Here is a 27,731-nt window from a genome sequence, read left to right on the forward strand (position 1 = left end):
ACTTCCTGATGTCTGAAGGCTGTCTCAGAGCAAAAGGAGCCTCATACATCTGGTTTATGGTTGCCATTTTTTTTACTACTTAGCGATATGCGCATAACTGCATAGTGTTTTCTGACCTATGCACACAATGTGCTTATGAGCATTATGCGCTTATGCACATAATAGTGGGGGAAACAAAAAAAAGAGCTGCATGGTGCCATCGTGCGGACGGCAGAAGACGGTTTCACTGCGGAGTCCCGCATTGGTCTTGTCAGCCACCAGCGAGCCTGCAGCAGACGTGGACTATTGCACCATTCTTAAATCTTCGTTCGCGAAGCCAAGCCGAGAGAAATAGGATTCAAATTGCAGTATGGCAGTCTGATCAATAATATCAGGAACAAAGGTACTCAGAACAGAACAAGGTCAGTTTAACACAGATTCAACATGCTGTGTGAACAGGGCCTCAGACTGAAAACCAAGATAAATATGAATAATGTAGACCATCATCATGGAGTGTTGTTTATTAAAATATAATCTCTATAAAGATACCGTATTATACAAATAGAGAGACAAAACATTACTTCTATAGTTACTTGCTGTACAAGATTCAGAGGGGAACTATACATGACTGGCTTTGCATGGCTCGAACAAGACAAGTGGCATGTCTGACAAAATTATTTCTGGCAAAGGAGTTCTGATCTTCAGCCCACAAAAGGTCCTATTTTTGCTTTCACAGCAGAATTTTAGAGTCCTCCAAAGAGTCATCTGCATACAGCAGCCCATCCGTCAGCGTGCTTCCTACGGGAAGTGTGCTATCTTGAGACCACAACCTTCCATTTTGAGAGAGGGTATGCTGAAGCAGAGGAATATCTTCCTCTTCTGTTCTCACAAGACTGGCTATGTGTTCCTCACTCACTCCACTTAAAATGTACCTGTCTCCCATCCCATTGCTCTCGTGGACATCAACAGTAACCACTGTGGTCTCTGGTCTTTGGGAACAGGATTCTATGATGTCATGAGGATCAAGGTCTATGTCTATCTGAGGAAACTCAGAGTCTTCCATTGTCTCATCTGCATTCTCCTCTAGAAGATTAGTATTAATATAAAAAACACTGTTTGGTTCACTCTGTTCAGGTAAACTTTCTGACAGTTTCTGTAGATGAAACTTAAGTTCTGAGAAAGTGGGTCGGTCCACAGGATCCGCTCTCCAACATGAATACATTATTTCATACCTGAAACAAAAAAGGAACATGCTGAAATAAAGTGCCAAACATGATTAATGGAAAGCATCTTTCATCTCATTTTCTCCTATATAATTTATCAAATTGCCTTTAAACCTTGGAAATACCCTTAGTATTTCCTGACCAGTTGTAATTTTTTTTTTTTGGCAGACTGCAGAGATGTGTGGGTCTAGAACTTTTTCCACTTAGGGCATTGTCACATTTAGGCTGTGATCACACACACTAAATAATCCACTTTCCAACTGGATTTTACTGTGTGAACTGGCAAAATCCAGTTGAAAAGTGCATTGGAAGTGGGTTGAAAGTGCATTATTTAGTGTGTGTGATGACAGCTGTATAGTGCTAAACAATGTCTCCAAAGTATAGCCAGTTAACACAGTTTGATTTCTGTACGTAGAAATTTTAAAGAAACCCCTAGGCCAAGGGTGGCCAATGGTAGCTCTCCAACTGTTTTTTGCCTACAACTCCCATCAGCCCCAGCCATTGGCCATGCTGGCTGGGGCTGATGGGAGTTGTAGGCAAAAAACAGCTGGAGAGCTACCATTGGCCACCCCTACCCTAGGCTAAAAAACAACCCTAGAAATCTATCCGTACAGTTTTCAAATCCAAAATATCTCAGGAGTTCATTCAGAAAACTCGATCCAAGGAACCATTTTAAGTGCTAGGGGAGGGACAGTGGCTCAGTGGTAGAGCATCTGCTTGGGAAGCAGAAGGTCCCAGGTTCAATCCCCGGCATCTCCAAAAAAGGGTCCAGGCAAATAGGTGTGAAAAACCTCAGCTTGAGACCCTGGAGAGCCGCTGCCAGTCTGAGAAGACAATACTGACTTTGATGGACCAAGGGTCTGATTCAGTATAAGGCAGCTTCATATGTTCATATATGGAGAGCTAGTCTTTCTTGACAACTGAATATTTACTTCAGCAAAGAGAGATATTTATGATACAGAAAAATGTCCTAGGTATCAAAAACATTAGAAATTATCATTTAAAAAAAAACCTTTAAAATTCATGAACTGTTAGTTACCTAATAGCTTAGATTCAAACCATAGTTTTTGTTGTTCCCTCCTCCCCACAGCTTCCCAAAGGAATCTTTCTAGTGTGAGTTATTCAGTAAACAAAAGGGGAGGGGATGACTCTATACAAAGGAGACATTCTGCCTCATGCCAAAGTGCTTTTTCAAGGTCTGGATTGTTTTAATATTGGGAAACACAATGATTCTTATCACCAGAAACAAAAGCAATTGTGTAGGACATTGGAATTTGGCTTGGGGTAGATATATGTTCCAAATGCCATATGTGTAAGTACTTTACAGTATTCCTGGCACAAGGCTGAGATATCCATTAACTCCATCCGTTAATCTCTTTTCCCTTTGCAGAAGGGTACAAAGTTTAGTTTTTAAAAACTCGTTACTTCTTATTTAGTGGATGGAATACAACATGAATGAAACAGAAAGAGTGTTTCAGGGTTTAGGGAGATGCACCTCAGATGCACCTCCACTTTGGCAAGCAGTATTTGAGAACCACAATGCAGTAAGATCAGCTTCCCCTGGGACAGGGGAGGCGCAAGGTGAACTGGTATAATTCTGTTTCCCAGGGGAAGAAGCAAGCTGTTGAACTTCCCAAGCAAGCTGGTGAAAGTCAAAAGTCCAGCCAAAGAGCTGCAGGCAAAAGAGGCCGCAGAGAGTTCAGCTTCCCAAGATGGCACCATGTATTCTGCATAATGGTAGAATTACTACAGAAGTATTAATGAATGATTATATTTTCAGCCAAGGTAGGTGAAATATATTCATATATTTATAAATATGAGAGAATATGCAGAAATATGCGGAAGCAAAGAGCTCCTAGTGGTCTGGATCATGCATACAGGAAAATGAAATAGGAATGAGGTGGCCAAGTGCTGAGATGGTAGAATGGACTGCACCACTTCAGATGGCAGGTGGTGGATTCCAACTCCTTTCATAAAAATCACAAGCAAAGTAAAACAACAACAACACCTTAGCAAGCAGGGAGACAGGTTCTTTGCTTGCTGTTTTCTGTTTCAAGGGAGTTTTTAACACAGGTGAGCATTCCAGTATCTGTGCCTCCACAATCCTGTATTTGCAATCTGAAATGGAACAATTCTTCTTATTCCCTCAGCATTCTACCACCTCACTTCTAACCTCATTCTCTTGCTTGTATGAAAACCAGGTGGAATTGATGAGCAATGGCTTGAAAAACTTACCTGGGGCAGCTGTGTGCTGCAGAGGAAAGGATGAGAAGAGCAGCCCAGAGGCTAAGTAGTTCATACTTTTGGCTGCTAAGTGGCTTGAAATATTATTTTGCCTTTTAATATTTTATGCTGTAAACCATCCTTGAGTGCCTTAACAGAAAGATGGTAATATAAATGCAGTAAATAAACAGGACTACTTACAGTTCATCCAAACAGCCTTCTGGCTGCTTCAGTCTGTGTCCTTGAAAAAGGTAATCATATATTTCATGGTTCTGCACTCCTGGGTACGGAGTCATCCCTCGGGTTGCGATCTCCCACATTGTGACACCAAATGCCCACTATAAGAAGGAAACAAAGAGAAAACATACTCAGATGTCATTTCAGGAAGAATGAGTTATCCTAAATATCTGTTCTGTTCCCGCATACATACTGATTTCTTACTAGTGTTGCTCCGCTCCCAGGCTTCTGTTTCCCCCCAGCACAAGTGATATTTTCTAATATATTTTGGTATAAGAGGTTTATCAGTTGTTTCTTATTGAAGAGCAACACTACAAGAAAGCCAGTTATGAGTGTTGGACTAAGTTCAAATCTCCCCTCAGCCCTGATGCTCACTGGGGATCCTGGGCCACTCAGTGTTTCTCACCCTAACCAATATCACAGAGATGTTATGAAGATAAAATATGGAGTGCATGTTTACTACTCTAAGTTTGCTCGAAGGAGAAGAAAGCTTTTGCATTTTGAATAACAATTACAGCACTTTCTTCAAATGTAGGGGCTCAGAAGTTCCATCTTTTGGATTCTCCACTCAGTTCACTAGAGAAGGCCATTCTGCACATGGATTCCTTGTGCCAACAGAGATATCCTTTCCAGCTAGGGAAACTGGCTTGTGCAGGAGTGCCTAATGTTAAGAAATGGTGGTGGAAAGAGCCATCTTGTCACAGCTGAATTATAGTGACCCTGCAGGGTTTTCAAGGCAAGAGACATTCAGAGGTAGTTTGCCATTTCCTGCCTCCACATCATGGCTTGGGTATTCCATGGAGGTCTCCCTTCAAAATGCTAGGCAGGGCTGACCGTGCTCAGCTTCTGAGATCTGATGAGATCGGACTAGCTTGGGCCATCCAAGTCAGGGCAACATTATGAAATAGTGGATGCTTATTCCCTCATATTTTGGATATTTGCATTGTTTCAATAATCTTCCATCCAACAGGGGGAGCTGCAGCAACAATTTATTAACATAAGAGAGCTGCATCTCTCGACTGTCACATTTACCACCTGTCATCTCCTTGGTTCATCTGCTCACCCTGCCCCAAAAGGAAAAATCCTGGAATCTGAGGTCAGAAGAGAACGCCATGCATGAATTCCTGACACCTTATGTTGTTATCTGGGTCCTGTAATTTACCTATCTTTGCATGTAGTTGGCTGAAAAACCAAATGTGAATATAGATCCAGGTGGGCAGCCGTGTTGGTCTGAAGCAGTAGAACAAAGTTTGAGTTAAGTGGTACCTTTAACCTATGACAGGCTCTCACCACAATTAAAGATACATCAATCTCCAATTCTGACATATTTATAACCTTTGGTATGACCCCCCCACCCCGTTGAACCCAAACAGATGATAACTATATCATTATTCTTTTAATCTGTTAAAAACCCCTTCATTGTTTTTTATAATGACTGCCCACCCTCTCTATGTATGACTGTTACTTCTGTTTTCATTCCATTGTATCTGAAGCAGTGTGAAAAGCATACGGAAGCTCATACAGATGTAAATATAGTCAGTAGTCATTCAATCTGACATACAACAAAGAACTGAATAAGCAATTCCAGGTCAAACACTTGCCAACATTTCAACCAGTGAATACAGCTGTGTTCTTAAAAGAATTTTGACATAGTTAGCTATAGATAATTATCCCTGAGCTACAAACAGTTCCACCTGATTTCCTCACATCAAGTTGCTGTCAGTCTTGCACTGCCTGCTGGTCATGCTGCAGCCTATTTTTGAAGAACGATCTCCACATTTACATACCACATCACTTTTTGTTGTGTAGACTCGATCAGCAAGGCTTTCTATTGCAATCCACTTAACAGGCATTTTTGCAATGCGTCCTTGCCGATAATAATCCCCGCTATAAATCCTCTTGGACAAACCAAAGTCTGCTACACACACGGTCATATCATCCCGTAACCTGTTGGTTGATTAAGGCTCACTATTAATATGGATTAATTTAAAAAGAATAAGAATTACTTGAATAAAATTACGTTATGCACATGCTTCAGAACCAGAAGTCCTAGATTAATTTAGGAAAGCTGAATCAGTTAAAATGAGTTGTAAAACTACTTTAATTTTGTAACTTGTATGCATCATTACTGGTTCTTGGACAGTTCCAAAATATTAGGCAAATTCAGAGGAGGAATTCTATCAGGAGCTCATTTGCATATTATGCCACAGACCCCTGATGTAGCTAATCTTCCAAGAGTTTACAAAAAAGAACTGTGTAAACTCTTGTAGGATTGGCTACATCAGGGGTGTGTGGCCTAATATGCAAAGGAGCTCCTGCTAAAATTCCACCCCTGGCTAAATTATTATTTTGGAATCTCCTGCCATGATTTCAGTGAACACAAGAAAACAGGTTCCATAGCTTCACAGATGCAGGAAGATGCTGGAATAGATTATAGACTACTAGGGATGGACATGAGCTGCATTTTTGTAGTTTGGTTCATCGTAATAGTTTTTAACCTGATAAATGTATTATGGTTTTATATGTTTTATGAAATTGATTGTTTTTATGATATTGTAAGCCGCCCTGAGTCCGCTTGCGGAGAGGGCGGGATATAAATATAAAGTAATAAATAAATAAATAAATAATAAATAAATAATGGCTGAGCCACAAACTGAACCATGAACTGATACACTTTGGTGTATCAGTTTGGTGTAGTGGTTAAGTGTGCGGACTGTTATCTGTGAGAACCGGGTCTGATTCCCCACTCCTCCACTTGCACCTGCTGGAATGGCGTTGGGTTAGCCATAGCTCTGGCAGAGGTTGTCTTTGAAAAGGCAGCTGCTGCGAGAGCCCTCTCAGCCCTACCCACCTCACAGGGTGTCTGTTGTGGGGGGAGAAGACATAGGAGATTGTAAGCCACTCTGTCTCTGATTTAGGGAGAAGGGCGGGGTATAAATCTTCTTCACTGATTCATGAACTGAACTGGTTCATTTTGGTTTGTGAGCCATTTAAATCGCTGCTTTCTGCTCCCTGCAAAAAGTGACAGGGAGCAGAAAGCACGTGTTTAAAGGACCTAACTTTTGGCAGAAAGCAGAAAGCAAGGGGTCAAATGGCTCTGAACCATTGAAACCAAACAGCTGAGGCACTGAAACCAAGCAGCTGTTTTTAATGAAGAGCACATTCTGTTTTCTGTTCTTCATGAACCACCATGAACTGCATCAAAATTCATGGAAGTCTGTGGTGGCTCTCAATTCACAAACGTTGCTTCACAAACCATAAACCAGCCAAAATGTGTGACAAATTAGTTCGTGAGCTGGTTTGTGCCCGTCCCTGTAGCAATATAATGCTTAATATGGACCCTAGAATAAAGCAGAGTGGATGTGTTTTACTGAAATTTCTCCAGAACTAACTGGGACTGATGACTGAAGGCTACTAGTATCTCTTTGCAGCCTGGCCAGACCAAGGTCAACCTACAGAAAGAGAAACTTTGCAACTGGAAAAATCTGAGTTTGAACTGCCCCAGATTTTGGTACTTTGAAACCACCAAAGAACATTAGAAGCATTTGGTGTTACAAACACTTTTGGACTATTTTATTCTGAGCAGGAGAAGGGAATTTAGGAACTTACATGCAGTTTCGAGCAGCCAAGTCTCTATGGAGGAAATGCTTGTTACTGAGGTATTCCATGCCCAAAGCTATATCAATCATAAACTTCAATAAAGTCTGTAGTGGTACATACTGGGGAAGACAATGCAACAAAAATTATTATTGTATCATACAAATAATAAACCTCACACATTTTGAGTCAGGTGCCAACTGGATTTAAAACAACTGAAAACTCAACTGGATGAGAAACTCTGCAGCAATATAATGCTTAATATTAAGGAATCAGGAACCAAAAAAATATTTCACCAATAATTCTATAGGAAGAGAATGCTAGGTGGCAAAAATGAAGTTACATATCCCTCTAGTTCCATCATAACTTACTGCAAGATCACTTAACATAAATTTTTACTTGTGCTTTTTATCTGCCCCCCTCCATTAAGCTCAACAGAATTTCCCTACATGGTACATTAGGTGAATATTTATTTATTTATAAAGTAAAATAAAGGAATGTGCATTATTCTTGTACCTGAAGGATAACAGACTGAGTCCGATACCTCACCCCCTTTCAAGGTGGTAAAAGAACAACAGCAAAACCTATATTCTCCTATACACAAACTTTCCCACTACACATGATGTCATTTCCCACTACACATGATGACGGGAGGGACGGTGGCTCAGTGGTAGAGCATCTGCTTGGGAAGCAGAAGGTCCCAGGTTCAATCCCCGGCATCTCCAAAAAAGGGTCCAGGCAAATAGGTGTGAAAAACCTCAGCTTGAGACCCTGGAGAGCTGCTGCCAGTCTGAGAAGACAGTACTGACTTTGATGGACCAAGGGTCTGATTCAGTAGAAGGCAGCTTCATATGTTCATTTCCCTCTGTCCTTCCATGCATACAGTTCAGTGTATTGGGGATTCTAACCCATGTTGTTGAATGTGGGGCCTTGTTCCCATCATGGGAGAGGGGATACTTGGGATTTTTTAAATTTTTTAATTTGGATTTTTGGACTTTGTAATTTGGATTTGTAACACTTTCCTGTGAGTAAGCACAACTAGTTAAAATAGGACTTACTTTTAAGTACTTCTTCCTAAACAGCCTCAAGCCACAAAAAAGACAGTGTAAAAACACTGTTGGCACCCGGGGGAGGCCAATGGTCTGGTTTGGAGGTAAACAGCTTGCTGCCAGTGGGAGTTGTTCCTGTATAGTCTGGGCACATTTTTACTGTGTGGTTCAGATCCTGTGCAATTTGCCTCCTTAGCATAACTATGCTGCTCGTGGCACTTATGAATTGTGGACCAGAAACCCAGTTTATGAATGCAGCCAAGGAAGAGAAATATAGTTTTTCCAAGACTGCTTTGTTTGTATACCAGGAAACAAGTGATTCCTACCAGCAATTTGACATGGCACAGTCCAGAAAAATCTTTATTACTGGTTTTGTGGAATTTCTAAACTTGGCCTCAAGTTAGCACAGATTCTTGGTGTGAACACTATTTTGGTTTAGGGTTGCCAGGTCTGTATTGGGAAATACCTGGACACTGGGGGTGGATCCGGGAGAGGGTGTGGTTTGGGGAAGGACTCAGCATAGTACAGTGCTGTAGAGTTCACCCTTCAAAGCAGCCATTTTCTCCAGGGGAGCTGATCTCTACCAGCTGGAGATCAGCTGTAGAAGTGGGAGATCTCCAGGCCCTACCTGGAGGCTGGCAACCCTATTTCGGTTTAAGTCAGAATACAAAATGCACGCAGCTGTAAATGGCATTAATGTGCCTTCTAAAAGAAGATTGAGATGGAACTTGGTACAATCCACTAAAAAATGTAGGTGATTATAATAAACTACAATTTATATGTATTGATTCTATTTTATCAAACTGTTTATATCCCATCTTTCCCTGGAAGGATTCACGTCAGTTTAGAACAAATATGCTATCAGGTATGAATCACTAAGAACATAAAAAGAGCCCTGCTGGATCAGATCAGTAGTCCATCTAGTTATTAAAACTACAAACGAGTACCTCCAAAGATTCAGTCACCAGTCCAAAAATCACACAGACAACAAAAATCTCAATCAGCACTGAGGATGGAAGTCCATTAGTATACAGAGTGAACATTGGCTCCTTAGGGCTGTTTCAGGTCAGGAAAATAGTGTGTCATGGTGATGCTTAACTTCCCTCCCCCCTTGCCATGAACTGCAGTTCCAATTCCATTTGGGCCTCCCACCCAAAAAATTAAATTTCAGGAAGAAACTTCAAACATCTGCTTTACATGACCTGTGGCAAACCCAGAAACAATATAGTTAGTGAAAAAAACACGCCAAACATGTTCCAGAATGCCTCCAAAACAAAAATCTTTTTCTAAAATTTGACAGAGATGGTGCTGTCCTCAGCCAGACCATTCTTGATAAGTACAGGGCAACAAGAAAAAACGTCTATGTCTGGGGCGAGGATGAGTAGACACCATTCAGGAGGGAACAGTGTGCAGGACCTGACAAGTGGCAAGCAACTGGCATGTGGAGACTTATGTAGTCACTATTAATTACCAGTGAGGTAGTAGTTTTATATTGCAAGGTGGTTACTTTGCAGCGTATACTTAAAACAATACCCAGTGGATCACTTTACCAAAGGAAGAAGAGGCTTAAGCAGATTGGAGGCTTTTTAAAAAAGAAACAAATTGCTTTATTTGGAGCAACAGAATGAAACTAGTTAATTTTTCACAATTCCTTCTCCACAAAGCATATAGAAAATACACTTTGTTTTCAGTATTTCATATACACCAACAAATTTCTTCCTCAACAAATTCCTTGCTGCCACTGAATTTAGCTGCATCCTACAGAATGAGAAAATGATTGCTTGTCCATTTTCCGTTCCTACAAAGGCTGTCTTTGATAATTCCCAATTACATGCAAAGACATCATTTAATTTTCCACTTGTTTGCAACTTGTGCAGATTCATATGCCAAACCCTGAACAACTTCATTGTTTACAGCAGTTCAACATAATCATTGTTGACTTATCACAGAGTTTTTACTGGGTTTTTTTTACTGGAATAAAGTATGAGAGAGAACAAAATTAAGCAATTGAGTCATATCACAAAATGGAACATCATCAATAGATTTGTTTTGTGGCTGCTTAAACTTTTAGTGCATTGTCTTATTTTAATAATCTTCCTCTGTGGAGAAAAAAAAATAAAAACAGAATTGCCTTCACCATAAAACATAGAAAAGTCTTCTTTCCCATAGGTATTGTTTCTGGAACAACTAAAGTCATTTTTCTGCTGGCCTAATATAAACAAGACATCTAAGCCAGGAAATGGCAGTGCAGCCTGAGCAGAAAGAAAGCAGTCCCACTGTATACAAACCTAAGTGACAAAGCAGATGAATCTGGGTTGGTATAGGTGCTGTTCACATGTATTTCCAGATCACAGCATCCTAGGGTTGCCAAGACACCTGGTGAAAAATGCCCTGTCCATTTAATAGAGGTATAATAGCATTATATTTAGCAGGTGATGTTATTTACCTTCATGAAAAGCTTCAACTGCCATTTTCACACATTAAGTCTCTATTAAAGGGAGAAGACATTTTTCTCCAGATCTGGTGACAACCCTACAATATCCCTTCCATTAAAATTCTAGGTGGAAATGATTTTAAAAACATACATAATCACCTATTTTAAAAAGATCTTGATAGCCCACACCACTTAGTACCTGAGAAAACAGCAGGGACCTTTCAATCATGGCCCCTACTATATGGAATTCTTTGTTCCAAATGGTTCATCTGAGACCAGGTTTCCAGTTCTTTCTAAGCACTTGTAATTTTTTTTTAAATATTGCATTAGAATATTGGCATTAATCTGAGTCCTTTTCTATGATGTTTCCCAGTCCTTTATTGCAGGGCAGGTCTTCACTAGGTTATTTACCTGCGGGCCCACTCCAAGCCTCGAACGAAGGAGGAAGCTGTGCAAATCTCCATATTTCATGAAAGGGAGAATCACCATGGGTTTTGGAACCTGCTGAGAACTTGGTTCTATACACACACCTGGAAAGAATGCAAAGAAATTGGTAAGGAACTTTTATTTAGTAACTGGGGGGCTAGAAATAATGAATGATATTATCAGTCAAATCACAGCCACTTACTATAAAGGCCATAAAGTTAGATACACACATCCATAATATTCTACCATATCATGTAGAACAAAAGGCAGGTCTATGCATAGAAGGGGGACTGAGTCCATCAAGTAGTAGATTGGGAGTCAGGATGTAAATTGTGAATCACATTTATTTATGTTCCCCTATTCCCTTCAAGTAGTAAACTAGATGAAGAAGGAGTGAGCTGGGATTAAGCCTTTTTTCTGGCATGCTATATTATTATAAGCAGGGATTTGGGAGTGTGTTTATAAATGATAATGTCTTCCACCTGCCCCCTATCACACTGGAGACAATACAGGATAGCTGGGAATGCCTTGTTTGGGGGGTCTGTAAAATCACTCCTGTTAAAACTTATGGAATCTTTAGGAGAGGGTGTGGACTTGGGTACCTTGCAATTTTGGTACCATTTATTATGAAAAGCACTAAACAAAATTTCAAGTAGGAAAGGGGCTGGGGGAAAAAAGGCTATGTGACCTCTGCTCCTTCGCTGAAGTTGTTCTCTTCATGTCTTGGGCTGACTTCACATGTGGATGCAGAGGAATTAGTGGTTTGTAAAATGACAAGAATGATTGCTAATTTTCCCAAAGTTTGGATCTTTCCAAAAGTAGCTACAATAACTTTAATAACAAGCTACCAGTGCAAAGTTTTGGGCAGGGATACTTTCCAGTGCAAGTAATAAATCCAGTAATAAATTAGCAATAAAATACAAATTCTTGCAGGATACTCTGTTCTTGTATGCCCTGTGTTCTGTGGTGGAACATTTGTTCTCCATGCAGAAGGTCCAAGATTCAGGGACCAACTTCACAATAAATTCTTCCCCAGATGTAGTCTGGGAGTTGCATGCTTCCCAGGTGTATGTGGACCCAATTTGCATTGGGACCACTGTGCGGAGGAAGAGGGGGCTTCAGCCTTCTCCAGACACTGTCTTCCTGACCTCATATAGTTCCAGGAGGCCACAACTTGCTCTGGTGAGGAAACCTAATGTGTACATACATTTCAAGTTGGGGGGGAGGTATAAGCCCTCTCTCCCCCATGCACTGCGGTTCCAATCCAAACTAGGTCTTCACACACTTAGGAAGCATGGAACCTACAAATCACAAGCATTAGCTGCACACACCCAAGACAAAAGTGTATCATAATTAGGCCCTGGTGTCTCCAATTTAAATGATCTCAGTTAGCAGGCTTTTCTCTGCCATAGGCCCAGGAAAGTTGCTGCTAGTCAAAGCAGATGATAGATCAGTGGACTGATGATATAAGGCACCATCATATGTTTCCCAAGTCTGCACAAATATCTTCAAAGTTTAACTTCCTCCTGTTTCTAGGTCCGTATTTTAAACTATCTTGAGGACAGACTTCATTGAGAAAAGGCAATTTGTGGATGGTCAGAGATAAAAACCCTGGTAACACTATGCGTAAAAGCTAGTCACCCACAACTACTAGTTGTCAGTTGACCCACCAAGAAGCTTGATGACATTGGGATGGTCAAAGTCTTTCATGCATGCTGCTTCCCGAAGGAATTCTTCAATTTCTCGTTGGGAAAAGCTGTCCACTGAAAACAAACAAGGTTGCATTAATAATCTAAAAAGTTTCTTTTTAACTGCAACATGTCCTTTTGCCTTCCATTTCCTTATCTGTAGACTGGAAGCCGTCACATGCCCTGGATAGATAAAAAGAACAGACCATCCCTTGGGGATTGATGTAAGAAGGTTATTCTGGAGGAAATGAAAAACACATTTGCTCGTAAGTTTATGTTGGGTCAGCAAGTGTGGAATTTCTCCAAAACAGAGCTGTTACTTCAGCAATATTTTTTGAGCAAGTACTGGGAAATAAGCAAGAGACACTATTGAAGTGTAATGGAGAAATGTAGCCCTATGCTTAAGTTTGTGGAATTGAATTGAATATATAGACTTCCCCAGTCAATCTTCTCTCCCATCTTCCTCATTCTCTAGCCTCTTTCTTTCAACTTTTAGATTGCAAGCTCTTTGGGGCAAAGATCTCAGCCCTCACTGTTAGCTGTGTAAAGTTCCAATCAATTGTTATCAATTATTATTTTGATGATGTTTGAATGGCACTGAAAGAGTTCACTAGTCACTAGACTTTGGATACAATGTAGTAAATTCTCAGTGATAATCTCTGCAATACTGCCCAGCTATTTAGAATTCCATACTTCAAGGGATTTGAATTTGTTTAAACAAACTCCAGATCTCTCATGATCTGTTGCTACTTACACTTCATGGTTTTCACAGCTACTTTTTGAGTGGATCCATCAGGATTGCTGAGGCTGCCTTCCATCACTGATCCAAACTCTCCTGCATGAATGGGGAAAAAAAAATCTGCATTTCTCTCTACCTCCAGAATCACACCATCCAACACGATGAGCAGTTTCCTTACAAAAGGGGCTCTAGTATCATGGCTGTTCCTAAAGATTCTTCAGATCCATGACACTTTGGAGAAGATCACAGGGATAGGCCCTCCATACTCTCCCATCAATCAAAGAAGTTCAATTGGTAAGTTCACAAGAAAGGGCCTTTTCAGCAGCAGCCCCATGATTATGGAACAACCCCCCCCCCCCAGTTGGGTGTGCCTGGCTCCTTTTGACCTTTAGGAGGCAGTTGAAGACAGTTTTCTTTAGGACTGCATTTGGTAGCAATTTGGTTTAGTAGCAATTCTGAGCAGTGATGATAATGCCCTATGTGTACTCTGAGGCCTTCTTTATATATTACAAAGTCCTTATGTCTTTTCTTCTTGCGACACCCTGTGGAGCTACTGTTGGCTACATTTGTGATATTTATGTGGAGCAAATAGCAGCTCTGCAGGGTGCTTTAAGCGGGGTGGGGGGAGGAAGCATGAAGAGGAAGACAGCCACTGATTCTGCCTTTGCACTCTGGGTGAGAGAAGAAAAGGGCTTGTGTGAATCTGGGAGACACAAAACTCCCACCGAAAATCTGATTCAACATCCTTGTGTGATTGTAGAGAGACTCAGTTGAAGTAGTATTAAGCATGAAAGATCATATGAACCTGTGAGTCACCTCTGAAGTTTACCGTATCCTAACACAACACACTTGCAAAGGTGTTCTGGCATAGAGTGAGCCTCGATCCCACCCTGGGTGCATTCTCAAAACCACTTTGTCAAAATGAAATCACCCAACAAGCCAAGGCAGGGTCATATAAGTATCACATAAAAAAACAAAAAAACTTGTTGGCTAATAATAATAATGATGATGATGATGATGAATTCAGGCCAAAATAATACATGCACCAGGCCCACAGTAGGCTGGAATGCAATGCACAGCATGATTACAGTATAGTGGAGTGAGTATAATAATTTTTTAAAAGGAACTGGACTTCCAGAGGGGTCTGGGATGCTTACCCTCTCCCAGGATCTTCCCCAAAGCCAGGTTGTTCCGGACAATCACAACATCCTGGAGTTTCTTCTGCAGCTCTTCACTGACACCAAGGCTGCCCACTGTAAGAGAGTGACTTTGAGTGAGGTAGCAAAAAGTTATCACACGCCTGAGAAAACAAATGGCCACCAGCTGGTACAGAAGAAAATGACCTTTCTTTACATTTACCGAAGTGCCAAACTGCACATAGTGGAGGGCTTGATATATCACTCGGCATCAATACTCAAAAATTTCCATTTTCCAATAGTAAATTAGATTGACTTCATGTTGGGAAATGGTCAACAGAAAGCCATGGCAAAGGGACAGGAAATTAATTATCAACCAGTTACTAATCAATTTTTTAAAATGCAAAAACTCCTGTGCCCTGACCTGGATAGCCCAGGATAGCTTGATCTTATCAGATCTCAGAAGCTAAGCAGGATCAGCCCTCCAAGGTCTCCAAGGAATACCAGAATGATGATGTGGAGACAGGAAATGCCAAACCACCTCTGAAGTTTCTTGCCTTGAAAACCCTACAGAGTAGCCATAAGTCAACTGTGACTTGATGGCACTTTCCATCACCAAAAGTTGATTCTGTAATTAGAATTATTATTCCATAAATCTTTGAGTTACTCAATGGCATTGTTAGGGGTCCTTTTTTGCTGTTTGTTTTTTTGTACACAGCTGGAGTGACAAACCCTACAACTTACAAGTGAGTTCAACAGCTCTACGGCAGTACGACTTCTTTGCTTTGTAACTGACTGCTGGCTCTGACTCATCACTGCTGAAAGCATACCTAACGGGGAGAAACAAAAATACAACATCTTAAATGCCATCACAATTTATTTCCATCATCTTGAATTTTGCAAGCAAGCTGCAGCTGTAGAAAAAGCCAATGCCTTTCTTGTCAGAGAGCTGTCATAGACAGGTGGTTGGCTTGCAATCAATCAAAACAATGCAAGAGAAAAGGAAATAGTGGCATTCCCAGTTATGTTCCATTTTTCTTGTCTCTGTATTACACAATACACCTGTTTCCAGCATTTGATCATAAACTATGCTTGCCTATAAAAATGTTGAGTCACTCAAACCATGGGTGGGGGTTATGGGACACACTGCCCCACCAATGCTAGTTATTCACTTCCTATTCCTATAATTGTATTTATTTGTGGCAACATAAAACCTATGAACTTTCACTTCTGTTCACTTTTTTCTCCTCCATGGCTTATCAGTCCAAGGCCTGAAAAAGAAACCAAGACCTTTTGAACTATAACACGAACAGAGACCAGTACCCTGGCATCCAGCTCTTCAGCTCCTTTACTTTCACTGGTCATGAAAAAATCCCTCTGCAGCAGCAAAATGGATACAAGCCCTGCCTTGATTTCAAAATATCAAAAATTACCTCCTCATCCTGACACTGGATTTCTTTTCTTCAGAGACCTTAAGGAAGAGGTTTAACTGTTCAAACTTGAGGCCAAACCCCAACACGTGGCACCAAATTTATGTGAAGACCCTATTATTGCAACCTGGTCTATACAGACAGAAGAATGAGAAGGTAAAATCCAGAGATGGTGGTAAAGCATACACACCAGCTCTGCAGAAGTCCCAGCTTTCTGGCACTCGAAGTTTGCCTTTGTATGTTTTTGTTTTTGTGAGATGGCAGCTGTCATTCTTCAGGTTATATTTCAGGAGGGGGGGATGAATTCTGTCTCTACAAACAGACAGAAACTTTAAGTTGCTGAATTATGCACAACTGCTGTTTCACACCCTGCAGCTAATGCAGTTCATTATGAATTGCTGCTTACATAATATTGGAATATTTTTTTGCAATAGTTCTTTCAACCTAAAGAACATAACCCTCTTGATTTCTAAAGCAGTGCAAGACAGATAGGAGGTGGAGGAGGAAGAGGAGGAGACGTTGGAGGAATTGGTTTCATACCCCACCCTTTGCTACCTGAAGGAGTCTCAGAGCAGCTTACAATCACCTTCCCTTCCTCTCCCCACAACAGATACCCTATGAGGTAGGTGGGCTGAGAGAACTCTCAGAAAACTGTGACTGATCCAAGATCACCCAGATGGCTTTATGTGGAGGAGTGGGGAATCAAACCCAGTTCTCCAGATTAGAGTCTGTTGCTCTTAACCACCACACCAAACTGGCTCTGTAAAGCTAAAGACCACTGCATGTAAAGTGATTCCAGCAATAGTTAATAGTGACAGGCTGCTGAGGAGTTACTCTGGCTGTGATCCTTTTGTGAGGAATACTACATGTACACAAGAGGGTCCCAAATTTCACCTGTGATGATATACTACAGTGGACAGCTCCACTTCAGGCTGAATGTGAAAAATTCTGATGTCATTTTTAATTACTTCTACAAAAACACTCTCTTCAAATGAAATACACTGGGAAGAGTGGGTTCAAGAAAACAGATATGCTAGTTTTCTATTTGTGTGGAAGTTTAAAATGTGCTAATCTGACCATTGTGGTATTGAATATATTATCCAGGAGGTAGAACAAGACCTTCCTGTTAGAATTTGAGTTCCTAATCCCTTCTGACTCTCACTAGTGTTACTGCAAAAATAAACAGCCTTCAACTGCTGTGGGCAGTGGTACAGTCTACCACTACAGGACTCTATCACCTCGTTTGGGCTACATGTGTAGCCAAGATTAGGTAAAAATGGGTGACCTGTGGAGTCTGTGGATCTAGCCATGAAATCCTTTGCAGAATAACTCCAGTTGGAGCCTTTTGCAAGCTCCAGCAATTCCCCCCTCCAACCCCAAACCCTGCATAATATAGCTTTAATACATTTTGAGTCCTTCTCAAGGACTCATGTGGGCATTTAGTCCACAAGAGTGTAACCATTTCAACCAAGGAACAACCCCATAAACTACTGCATAATCATGCAGAAAAAAAGAAAAATACTGACATCACAGAAAGGTTTTAGCGCTGCCAAATTCTCAGATGTGTGTTATGAAAAAATGTTTTCTGTACCATAACAATGGTTAGTTGTTTCAAACGTCTGTATGGAGCTTCATTGTATAAAGTCACAAGGGAATGAGTTCTATGAACCAGGATTACAATGGAACTTTGTTGGCGGTATAAAACAAATAATTAGATTACATAACAGAGCAGAAAGTGGGGAACTCACTGGAGAAAACATTAAGGATTAGAACTAGTGTGTGTTATAGTCCAGGGGACTAACCATCACACAGCACAAGCTGTTCCATTTCCAGTGAGCTGTGTCGCATGACCTGCTGTAGACCCATTTGCTGCTCCCAATTTTACAATCAACAATGGCTTGGATCCAGTTTAGCGCTTTTCATAGGCAGAAGGATTTCCACCCATGGAATGTGACTTTTTTTTTTTTTTTGCACTCTTTCCTTGCTGCAGCCGAAAATTCCCACAAATGCTATTTTTGGGGTACCCCAGAAACAACATTTCAGGGGTATTTCTAGCTGCAGTGGAAGGTGAAGATCCTTCTGCCCATGGAAACATCACACTGGATCCAAGGTATGGACAAATTTTCTTCAAAAAGTTTATCCATTAGGCCCATTTTAATCATCAGGTACATTTGTTGAAATTTTAATTTAAAAAGTCAGCCCTCAGATGCTCAAAATACTGTTAATTTTAGCATACAACATAGTTTGTGGATGTTTTCAAATGCTTCTAGTGTGTGGACTAGTCTGCTTCTAGCCTGTGGACTATTTTAAGAGGATCATTTCATGGTACTAAATGTTTTGTGCAGTTTTGTGTTCTTGGCAGGTTTTTAGTAGTGGCAGTTTTTATGTTTTCAGCAATGTTTATGTTTTTCATTATATTTTACTTTGTAAGCTGCCCCAAGTAGGCTCTCTAGGGATGTAGCGACATAAATTTTCTAAACTGACAAAAGTATATACATTTGTGTTTGTATAATCTTCATTATTTTGTTATGAGGGAGTGTTTTCATCTTGGGTTTTCTTGTAGTTTAGGTTTAAAGGAAACATAAATCACTGGATTCTTTTTTGAAAACTTGAGTTAGGTAATAGAATGACGATAAGAAGAAGAAGAAAGAAGAAGATTGGTTTTAATTCTCTCTTCACTATCCAAAGGAGTCTTGGAGAGGCTTACAATCACTTTCCCTTCCTCTTCTCACAACAGGCACCTTGTGAGGTAGGTGGGACTGAGAGAGAACTGAGAAAACTGAGTGGCCCAAGTTCACCCAGCTGGCTTCATGTGGAGAAGTGGGGAATCAAACCCGGTTCTCCAGATTATTGTCTGTCACTCTTAACCACTACACCAAACTGGCTTTCTAGGAGATAAGGCTGCCAGTAGCCCTGATACCTTTATCTGTGGCTTCTCCTGTCCATCCATTCTCCTTTAGTAATGGAGGGAAGGTGGCATGGTATAGCCTGATCTCATCAGATATATGAAGCTAAGCAGGGTCACTACTTCGAAGGGAGGCTCTGCAGAACAAGGCAATGGCAATCCACCTCTTCTCACTTCCCTTGAAAGGGTGGATGATAGAACATAAGGAAGAATGGGTGGTAGAAACCATAGCCACTAGATCGCTTGTTGTATGAGGGAATTTAATTGATAAAATTTCTGGGTTTGATCTTGGCAAGCTTAGCAGGTTAGCAGCAACTATACAATTAGATCCCCCTCTGAACAACTACCAAATGCAACAACTACAGCCAGAGAAAAGAGAGCAGCAACCATGCCAGGAGTGAGACATCACACCTTCCTTGAGAACCTTTGAAACCTATATTTAATTGGTAAGAAAAGCAGGGTTACAATTATTATATTTAATAATACCTTGTGCCAAAGTATAAACATCTACAGTTTAGCAATTCAGGGGCAGACTAGAAAGATATACAGTTTAGCAATTAAGATGCTGTTCTCAATCACATGCTCAAATGAATCATACCTCACAAAAAAGGAGAACTACTGTTATCCAAATCTCTTGATAACATGGAATTGTTTTCTGTCCTTGAAATAACCCTTTAATAATACTTGGCAGTTATATGGAACATTTCTTATGTTCAACTACTATTATACTTAAAGTAAGCCTCAGTTATTCATACTGCCATGTTACAGATGGGGCAGGGGGTGCTGACACTGGGAAACAGGAAGCTTATCTAAGGGCAGAACCAGATGGGATTCATGGGGTTGCCATGAATGGAGCTTCCTGCATTTGTTTTCCATATAAAAATCAGGTGTGCAAGGCCTGCAGGAAAAGCTTAAGCCCTAAACCTCCAGACCACCAAACCCTCACATCACCACCCCAATTAGAATCAGGCCTCTTGCATGTCTGATTTTACAAGAAAACACTGGGAGCTCTGCTGTAGTCAAAGACCACTTGCATGAGTGTGCAGACAAGGCAAAATTTGAATCATGTGAACTGCATGCAAAATAGATGTCTCTCTGATTGGACAACATGGTGACCAGATCACAGGTAGCATGCACTCCTGATACATGTAGCTGCCACATCCCAGTATGCATGGATGTCTGAAAAGGGCTAGCATGGTGAAGATTTTGGTGATATCACACATAGATAGGATTTGTTCCAACAGGTGAAGGTTGACATGAATTCATACCCTGACTTTCTGCTACCAAAAAAGACTTCTCATCACCATATCTCTAGTTTAACAAAACAAGTGTAATTTATTGATTCATCCCAAGTTTAAAAGTTAATCATTGATGTGTCTAGTTCTGTTCACTCTGTCTGTGAGTTAGCAGTTTGCCTTTTCTTGAGCTGGACTATCAACAATCTTGGAATAACAACAATCTTGGAAAAGAAGTGTTGTCCATTTATCTAATTGTATAACCAAGAGCACAGAATTATGCAGTTGTTAGGGGCAGTTATACATCTTTTTCTGGCAACTGCCTGCCCTGGGAGCCCGGCCCAATGTGAAAAATTCCTCCCCACCCTTACATTTTCTACATATGGCAAAAACCTGTGCTGGGTGTGACAGGCAGATCCTCCCACAGGCAGCCTAGAACACAGTTCAGTGGGATGTAAGAGACCACTACTGCTGTACAGTAACCAAGCAAAAGAGGATTTGACATCCATACCAGTGAGTTTCATTTATTTACTAATGTTAATTTATATTCTATTAAAGAATTGCATATGTCCCACAATGAAAGGCTCTGGACAATTTACAACCAATAAAAACAAGTTAAAAACAAAAGACCAAAAGGAGAACTACATTACTTCAGATGGCATAAAATATTTTTTTGCCTCCTCACTTGGGACCATGCCGTAAACACACAGGCAGGTCAGGAGTGGACTGAAGTAAAGATGGAGGAAAAAAGGAGGAGGGTGCTGTCCATAATGGAACTGTCACTGTCCTGAACCACAGAGATGATGCAACAATGGAGTAGCAGGAGCTTCTAGCTCAGTTCTGTTCAGGCCAGCAGGTCATTGACTAGTTATACCCAGTAGGGGTAAAAGCCATGACATCAGTGGCCTTCAGTGGCCCCAGCTGACTGGTCAACAGTTATGTGTTTGCAAACTGCTGACCAGCAACTCCCATGCCTCCACAACTACCTCCCAACATCCACTGGTGAGAGTGGTGGGTCATTTTCCCTCTTGGTCATGACTTAATGAAAAAAATGGTCTTAATGCCACTGCTGTAGATCCATTCTTCCTGAAAGAGAATTTGGGGGAGGAGGTCATTCTGTCACTTTGCATTAACTCTGCTTCTCTGTGTCTCTAAAACCCACAGTGGTGAAAGTGAGATCCAACCTCTGAGTACTCTGCACATGCTGGATGACTTGGGTTGGTCAGCAGCTACCTCAAATAATAGCTACCTACCAATGCCAGCCAAACTTCTTTGTATAACTCTGATGGGATAATCATGGGGAAGCAGATGACCTCCTGCTAGGCTTGCTAAGTCCCCTTAGCCACTGGCAGGGGATGGGAGGGTAAGGTTGCCAGATTCAGGTTGGGAAACTCCTCAAGATTTGAGGATGGAGCCTGGGGAAGACAGGGGCCTCAGTGGGATACATAGAGCCCACACTCCAAAGTAGCTGTTTTCTCAAGACAACTTGATCTCTGTAGTCTGGAGATGAGCTGTAATTACAGGGGATCTCCAGGTCCCACTTGGGGGCTGGAATCTCTGTCACACAGTGGAGTTTTCCAAGAAGGAGCTCAAAGGCCCCCTGGCAAATGCTCAGGCCAGAATAGAGAGGCTTGGCTCACCATTTTGAAGATGAGTTTTCAATTTATGCTTTGGGGAACCCCATCATTTATGGAATTTTATCAGTTGTTCCACTAAGGGGAAGGGTAAAATGACTGAGGTGTATAAAATTAGGTACGGAGTGGGGAAAGTGGAAGTTTTTGTGCCCTGCCCATGGCTTGGTTTTAAATAGCTTGTTTTTAATTTATGTTGCCCTATGTTTTTGCTTGCAAGCTGCCTGGAAATGTAGCATATAAATATCCTGAGTTAATGAATGAGTTGCTCTCTAATAGGGTTGCTAACCTCCAGGGGGGCTGGGGATCTACTGGAATTACAACTGATCTCCAGACTATATAAATAACTTTATTATTATTATTTATTTAAAATACTCATTCCTCCTGGAGAAAGGGGCTGTTTTGGAAGGAGGACTGTATGGTATTATACCCCTCTAAGGTCCCTCCCCTCCTAAAGCCCACTCCCATAGGCTCCACCCTCAAATCTCCAGGTATTTCTGAACCCAGAGTTGGCAACCCTACTCTTCCATAATACCAGAACTCCCAAGCATTCACTGCCACAGGAGGTGGTGGCGGCCACAAGTATAGCCACCTTCAAGAGGGGTTTAGATAAAAATATGGAGCACGGGTCCATCAGTGGCTATTAGCCACAGTGTGTGTGTATATATAAAAAATTTTGTCACTGTGTGACACAGAGTGTTGGACTGGATGGGCCGTTGGCCTGATCCAACATGGCTTCTCTTATGTTCTTATGTTCTTAAGCATTCTGTTAAGTTGCTAGGCAGTACATTCAGGATGGGCAAAAGGAAGTACTTCTTCACTTAAGGAGAAATTCTTCTGTGGAATTCATTGCCATATGTTGTTGTGATGATCATTCAGTTGGCTTAAAAACAGGACTAGCCAAATTCATGAAGGATAGTCATTCAATGGCTATTACCCACAATGTCCTTAGACAGTAAATTGCTAAATAACAGTGCTGCAGAGCAAGAACAGCTTGGCCACTGTCTGAAACAGGTTTAGATGGGCCATTGGTTTGATCTAGCACAGCTGCTGTTATGCTCTCCAATGAAAAGATCAGTAATGCCAAACAAATGACAAGTTGCCTGCCATTACTGGCCTTGCCCTGCCTTGTGCTGCCACAAGGGAGTGTTGGGGTGCACTAGGAAGGTCACACGCTAAGTTCACACAAGGCAACAAGGAAGCCGAACAGGCTTAGCTGTTGCCCTGTGTGATTACAGCATGTGCCCTAGCACAACCGCCTCCTGCCCAAAGTCTGCCAGACCCTTCTGCATGTACAATTGATGCTTACGCAAAGTACCAAGCTCAGTGGAATTCAAGTAAGTTGCTTCAAAACTGAGAGAACAAAGCTTTGCTTTGTTCCTGTTCCCAGAGTATTTAAGGACTCTCTTCTACACTACCAAGCTCAGCTGTTAGTTTCTCTGTTGCTTTTTTACCACATGACTTCCAAAAATAAGGGAGAAACTCTTAAAAAGGTGAACTACTGGAAGTCACACCTCCTAATTCTTGTGCCAAACCCCCAGCAGGTCACTATGAATGTCCTTCTATGGCTTTACTGCAAGCTGCAGCACTCAATTCTGACCCTTGGTAGGCCTGCTCAATATTATAAAGTAGGGATGGTCAAACTGCAGCTTGGGAGCCACATGTGGCTCTGTCACACATATTGTGTAGCTCTTGAAGCCCCCACCGCCCCATTGGTCACCTTGGAGAAGGCATTTGGCTCTTTAAATCACTTCTCCAAACCAAGCCAGCTGGTGACTTGGAGAATGCATTTAAAGTTAAAGTTGCTTTCTTTCCACCTCTACTTTCCTCTCCCATCTATTTGCCTTCCTTCCTTCCTTCCTTCCTTCCTTCCTTCCTTCCTTCCTTCCTTCTGGCTCTCAAACATCTGACATTGATGTCTTATGGTTCTCAAATATCTGACATTTATTTTATGGGGCTCTTACGTTAAGCAAGTTTGGCCACCCCTGTTATAAAGTCACACTGTTGTCCTCTAGCACAGAGACAAAAAGAAACCTTGCATGTCTGAAAGTGGTGCTGAAAGGCTGCACTGATCTCAGTTAGAAGAGTGCTTCAGTGCAGAAGCAAATGGCTCAAAAAGGTGTGGCGGAAAGGAATCCCCATGAATGTACGGTAGGGAACCTTACTTGGCAGCAGCAGAAAAATTCAGTTGGCTTTCTAGAAGAAAGAAATGAAGAATATAATTTGATTTGTATTCATATGTTTTACCTGTGGCTAGGAAAATTTCCCCCCTTCCGTATATGTGGCATCATAACTTCCAGTGATGCATAGTGATGTTATTGTGAGGTGTAGTTGAACACACTATTCTCCCCTTGGAATTATTCAGGGTGAGGACAAAACAAAATTGATAGATACAATACTTAGTATATACGTGATGTAAGACATTCTCGCCTCCTCCCTTCTCGAGAAAAAGGTCAGATTGAGCTGGAGTGACTAGCCCAAAGTCACACAGTAGTGAGCTTCCACGGCAGAGCAGGGATTTGAACCTGGGACTACCAGATCCTACTCTGACTGGCTCCCTAAATAAAACAGTGCAGTGTGGAATTCCAGTGGAAGCCTGACAACTTTAGCAGGACAGGCAGTTTGTACAGCAAACTGATATTAGTTGTTTGTTTCAATTTCTTTTCCACCCTTCCTGCGCACAGGCTCAAGGCAAATCACAACAGGAGGATAAGATAATAAAACAATAGTAGGTTAAAACAGTTATGAATGATATAAAATTTAAAATATAACACTTAAAATAAAAGGTAGCACCGTCAATAAGTGCAATATCACAGGAGCTGGAGCCGCTGAGCCTATAAGATCTACTGAGTCTGGGCCTCCTGATGAAGGAAAATTCAGCAAGGTAGGCTGACTTAATTGGATGCCCATAAGGCATTGGGTACAGACTGGACAAGTCTGAAGTCAAGAAGGACCTTACAGATGTGTTTTGGCAAAAAAAAAACCCCGTAAAAAAAACAGATGTTCAAAACATTTAGCCTTTAAAATGCTGCTTACAATCACATGTCCAAATGAGTCATGCTTCACAAGGATACTCAGCAAAGTCTCTATTATCAAAATCTTCTGAGTGCGTAAATTTCCTTTTCTCCATCCTCCAGATAGAGCCATAACAATACTTAGCATTATACAGAACCAGGCTTCAAGGAACATCATGTTCAGTAATCCTTACAACAGTCATGAAAAATATACATGGATGATTATTATTATTATTATTATTATTATTATCACCAGATCTCTATAGGATTGGAAGAAATGACCTCCACAGTCTCTTAGTGAGGTAAGCTTAATGTCAGGAGTCCTGAACTCACAGATTTAATCAGTATGTTAATATCAATGATGATACACTTTTCCAGAATGCAAAACAACCCTCATGCTTTGTACTTTTTACTTCTGAGTTTTCTAAAGCATCATGGGGACCTCAGAGAGGACTTGATCCCTCACGGTGTGCTGATGTGAGAAACTGATTGCAGTGGGTAGCCAGTGAGGTGGGAAGTAAGAAGCCACTGCTGCTGAGTGGTAACCAAGGGGGAGAGGGATGTAGTAGATTTGAAGAGGGCACTGTTGGGTGGGTCTGCCTAAGAGAGCAGTTGCACCTGACTTTTTGGTCTTTCCAATGCTATCATTTATTGTTAATATTAATCTAGAGCTAAAGTTAATAAAGTTGTTTCAATAGGAGAGAATGCTAAAGTCTCCTACTGAAATCTGTGGAGCTTAAGAGAGCTTAACTTTCAATGAACACAACACTTGGTACTCAGAGCACTTTATAGTTTGTGGATCCAGTGCTTGAAGTGGGGCAGGACGAGATGGACCCACCTTTTAGCACTCTACTGGCAGACTTACTATTCCTCAAAGGTATATTAGGTATAGATTTCAAAAGGTTGGGGTTTTTTTGTGGGGGGAGGGCACCAGAGCTGTGAATCTCCTAGAAGACTACAATTACTCTGCTTAAACAAAGAAGCTGAGCGTTAATCTCTTCTACCAACCCCAAAACTGAATTGTGGCTACCAGCACAGTCCTAAACGGAGTTATACCCTTCAGTGGATTTAAGAGAATGTAATTCTGTTTAGGATTGTCCTGTAAATGCATTGAATGAATGTCTCTAGAAACCAATCTTCAAGCTTAATTTATCTGTTTTTTTCATCCTTTTTTATGTAACTTACCCAAACTTGGTTTCTTCCACCATTTTTTTCCTGATAATCACTGACAGATACAGGATTAATCCAACAGCAGCAATTCCACATATAAATCCCAGAACAATTATGAATGAATCTGAATTTCCAGATGCTGGAACTGATGAAGGTGCAGTGGATATCAAACCTAGGACAATAAGATATGTTACAGAGAAAAGGGGCCATTCATCTTCATACAGTTTGGGAGGGAAGGCTGCTTACAGGGATGCTTCACATCGACAATTTTTAAACTGGTCTTGGTTCAAGATGTGACCAGACTGCAATACAATAATTCCTGGAACAGTCTCAGCCACTCCTCTGAAATAGGTCATACAATCTATCAGCCACTTAATTACTCAAATGTCTTCTCATAAATATTGTCTACTTAACAGAGCATGCTAGGGACAAAGAGAACAGTAATGAAGGAACTGCAGTAAGTTCTGCAATAGGATTCTTCATCCTAACTGTCCATGCAAATAAAATTATGACCACAAATTGTAATTTGAAGGGATTAACTGGCTGAAGGAATTCATGAACCCAACTCTGCAATAACTGAAGGAATATCTCTTATGGTGTGTGCTGGAGAGAGTTTGAAAAGCATTCTGTGCAAGAAGCAAAATTTAAACTGAGGCAGAAAGTCCAGGTTTAGCTGGGGAAGAAAGGCAGCTACTAAGCATAATGATTAATCCATCCGTGACCATGGAACACAGCGTAACATATGACGAAGTGATCTTGTTTAGAGAGAACTGGCTCACCACAACCCACAACCCACACATCATCAAGCGCATCTGGCAGGAGAGAGAAATTTCATTCACAGCATAACCAATTTGCACAGTTCGAGATGGTTTCACAATCCCGTCTTTCCAAAATTTCTCCCCTCAGATTTAAAAGTTCTGATGTATTTTGCCTTGGTTGTGGAGCAGTGCTGAAGCATTCAGTTCTGGCTTGAATTTCTGGAATTTGTAATGGCTGCTGTAATGGCAAGTTCTTTGCCATCACGCAAAGAAGGGTGTGCAAAAAAGGACAAAGAAGAAAAAAATGAGAAGAAATTTACAACGAGCAGTGTCAATTTCATCTCATTGTTCTTGACCATAGTTAACTGGCAGGGCTCCCTCCAGAGCAAAAGGCGGTGGTGGGGGACCTCTTGTCAACTTCAGGTGTTTAGGTAATGCGCATTAGCTCTAGCAGAGATCTGTATTACTTTTGAATTAAATATATACATTCTGTGTGCAGCATCTAATACACATGCAATACTTAGATGAGATGGGTGGGATGAAACCATATAGCCTTATCTTATACTCAGAATAAAATTTCAATGGTCTAACATTTAGGTAAGTGTGTATTCTTAGACATTGATATTATGCTGAATATGCTTATTTTTGGTGGCTAGATACACCAGAATATGGATGAGAATGTCCATTTGAATAAGCAGCAGAAACTAGTACAACTGGGATCCATAATCAAATGTATTTAGATGTATATCAGAAAAGGAGGTAGGAATCTAGATGCATGCACATATATATAAGCTCAAGAAAATAGTTATGTTGCTTAAATATGTTGCTTGTGTGCTTGTATGCATGATTCACCTTGT

At 41.0% G+C, this 27,731-nt stretch overlaps 1 protein-coding gene across 1 annotated transcript in view; it reads right to left on the bottom strand.

Annotated features, from left to right (window-relative positions):
* Positions 1-477: 477 nt before the first annotated feature.
* MERTK (MER proto-oncogene, tyrosine kinase) overlaps positions 478-27,731 on the bottom strand; it is a 79,443-nt gene continuing 52,189 nt past the window's right edge. Inside the window, exons 10-19 of the mRNA XM_060248256.1 lie at positions 26,132-26,288; positions 15,476-15,561; positions 14,753-14,848; positions 13,611-13,691; positions 12,839-12,931; positions 11,154-11,272; positions 7,272-7,381; positions 5,450-5,609; positions 3,627-3,763; positions 478-1,211 (exon numbers count right to left, since the gene is read on the bottom strand). Of these exons, the coding sequence (XP_060104239.1) occupies positions 710-1,211; positions 3,627-3,763; positions 5,450-5,609; positions 7,272-7,381; positions 11,154-11,272; positions 12,839-12,931; positions 13,611-13,691; positions 14,753-14,848; positions 15,476-15,561; positions 26,132-26,288 (1,541 nt within the window). The 3' untranslated portion in view covers positions 478-709. The remainder of the gene's footprint in view (positions 1,212-3,626; positions 3,764-5,449; positions 5,610-7,271; positions 7,382-11,153; positions 11,273-12,838; positions 12,932-13,610; positions 13,692-14,752; positions 14,849-15,475; positions 15,562-26,131; positions 26,289-27,731) is intronic.

The sequence above is a fragment of the Heteronotia binoei genome, chromosome 1 (genome assembly GCF_032191835.1).
Source record: "Heteronotia binoei isolate CCM8104 ecotype False Entrance Well chromosome 1, APGP_CSIRO_Hbin_v1, whole genome shotgun sequence".
Lineage (NCBI taxonomy): Eukaryota > Metazoa > Chordata > Lepidosauria > Squamata > Gekkonidae > Heteronotia > Heteronotia binoei.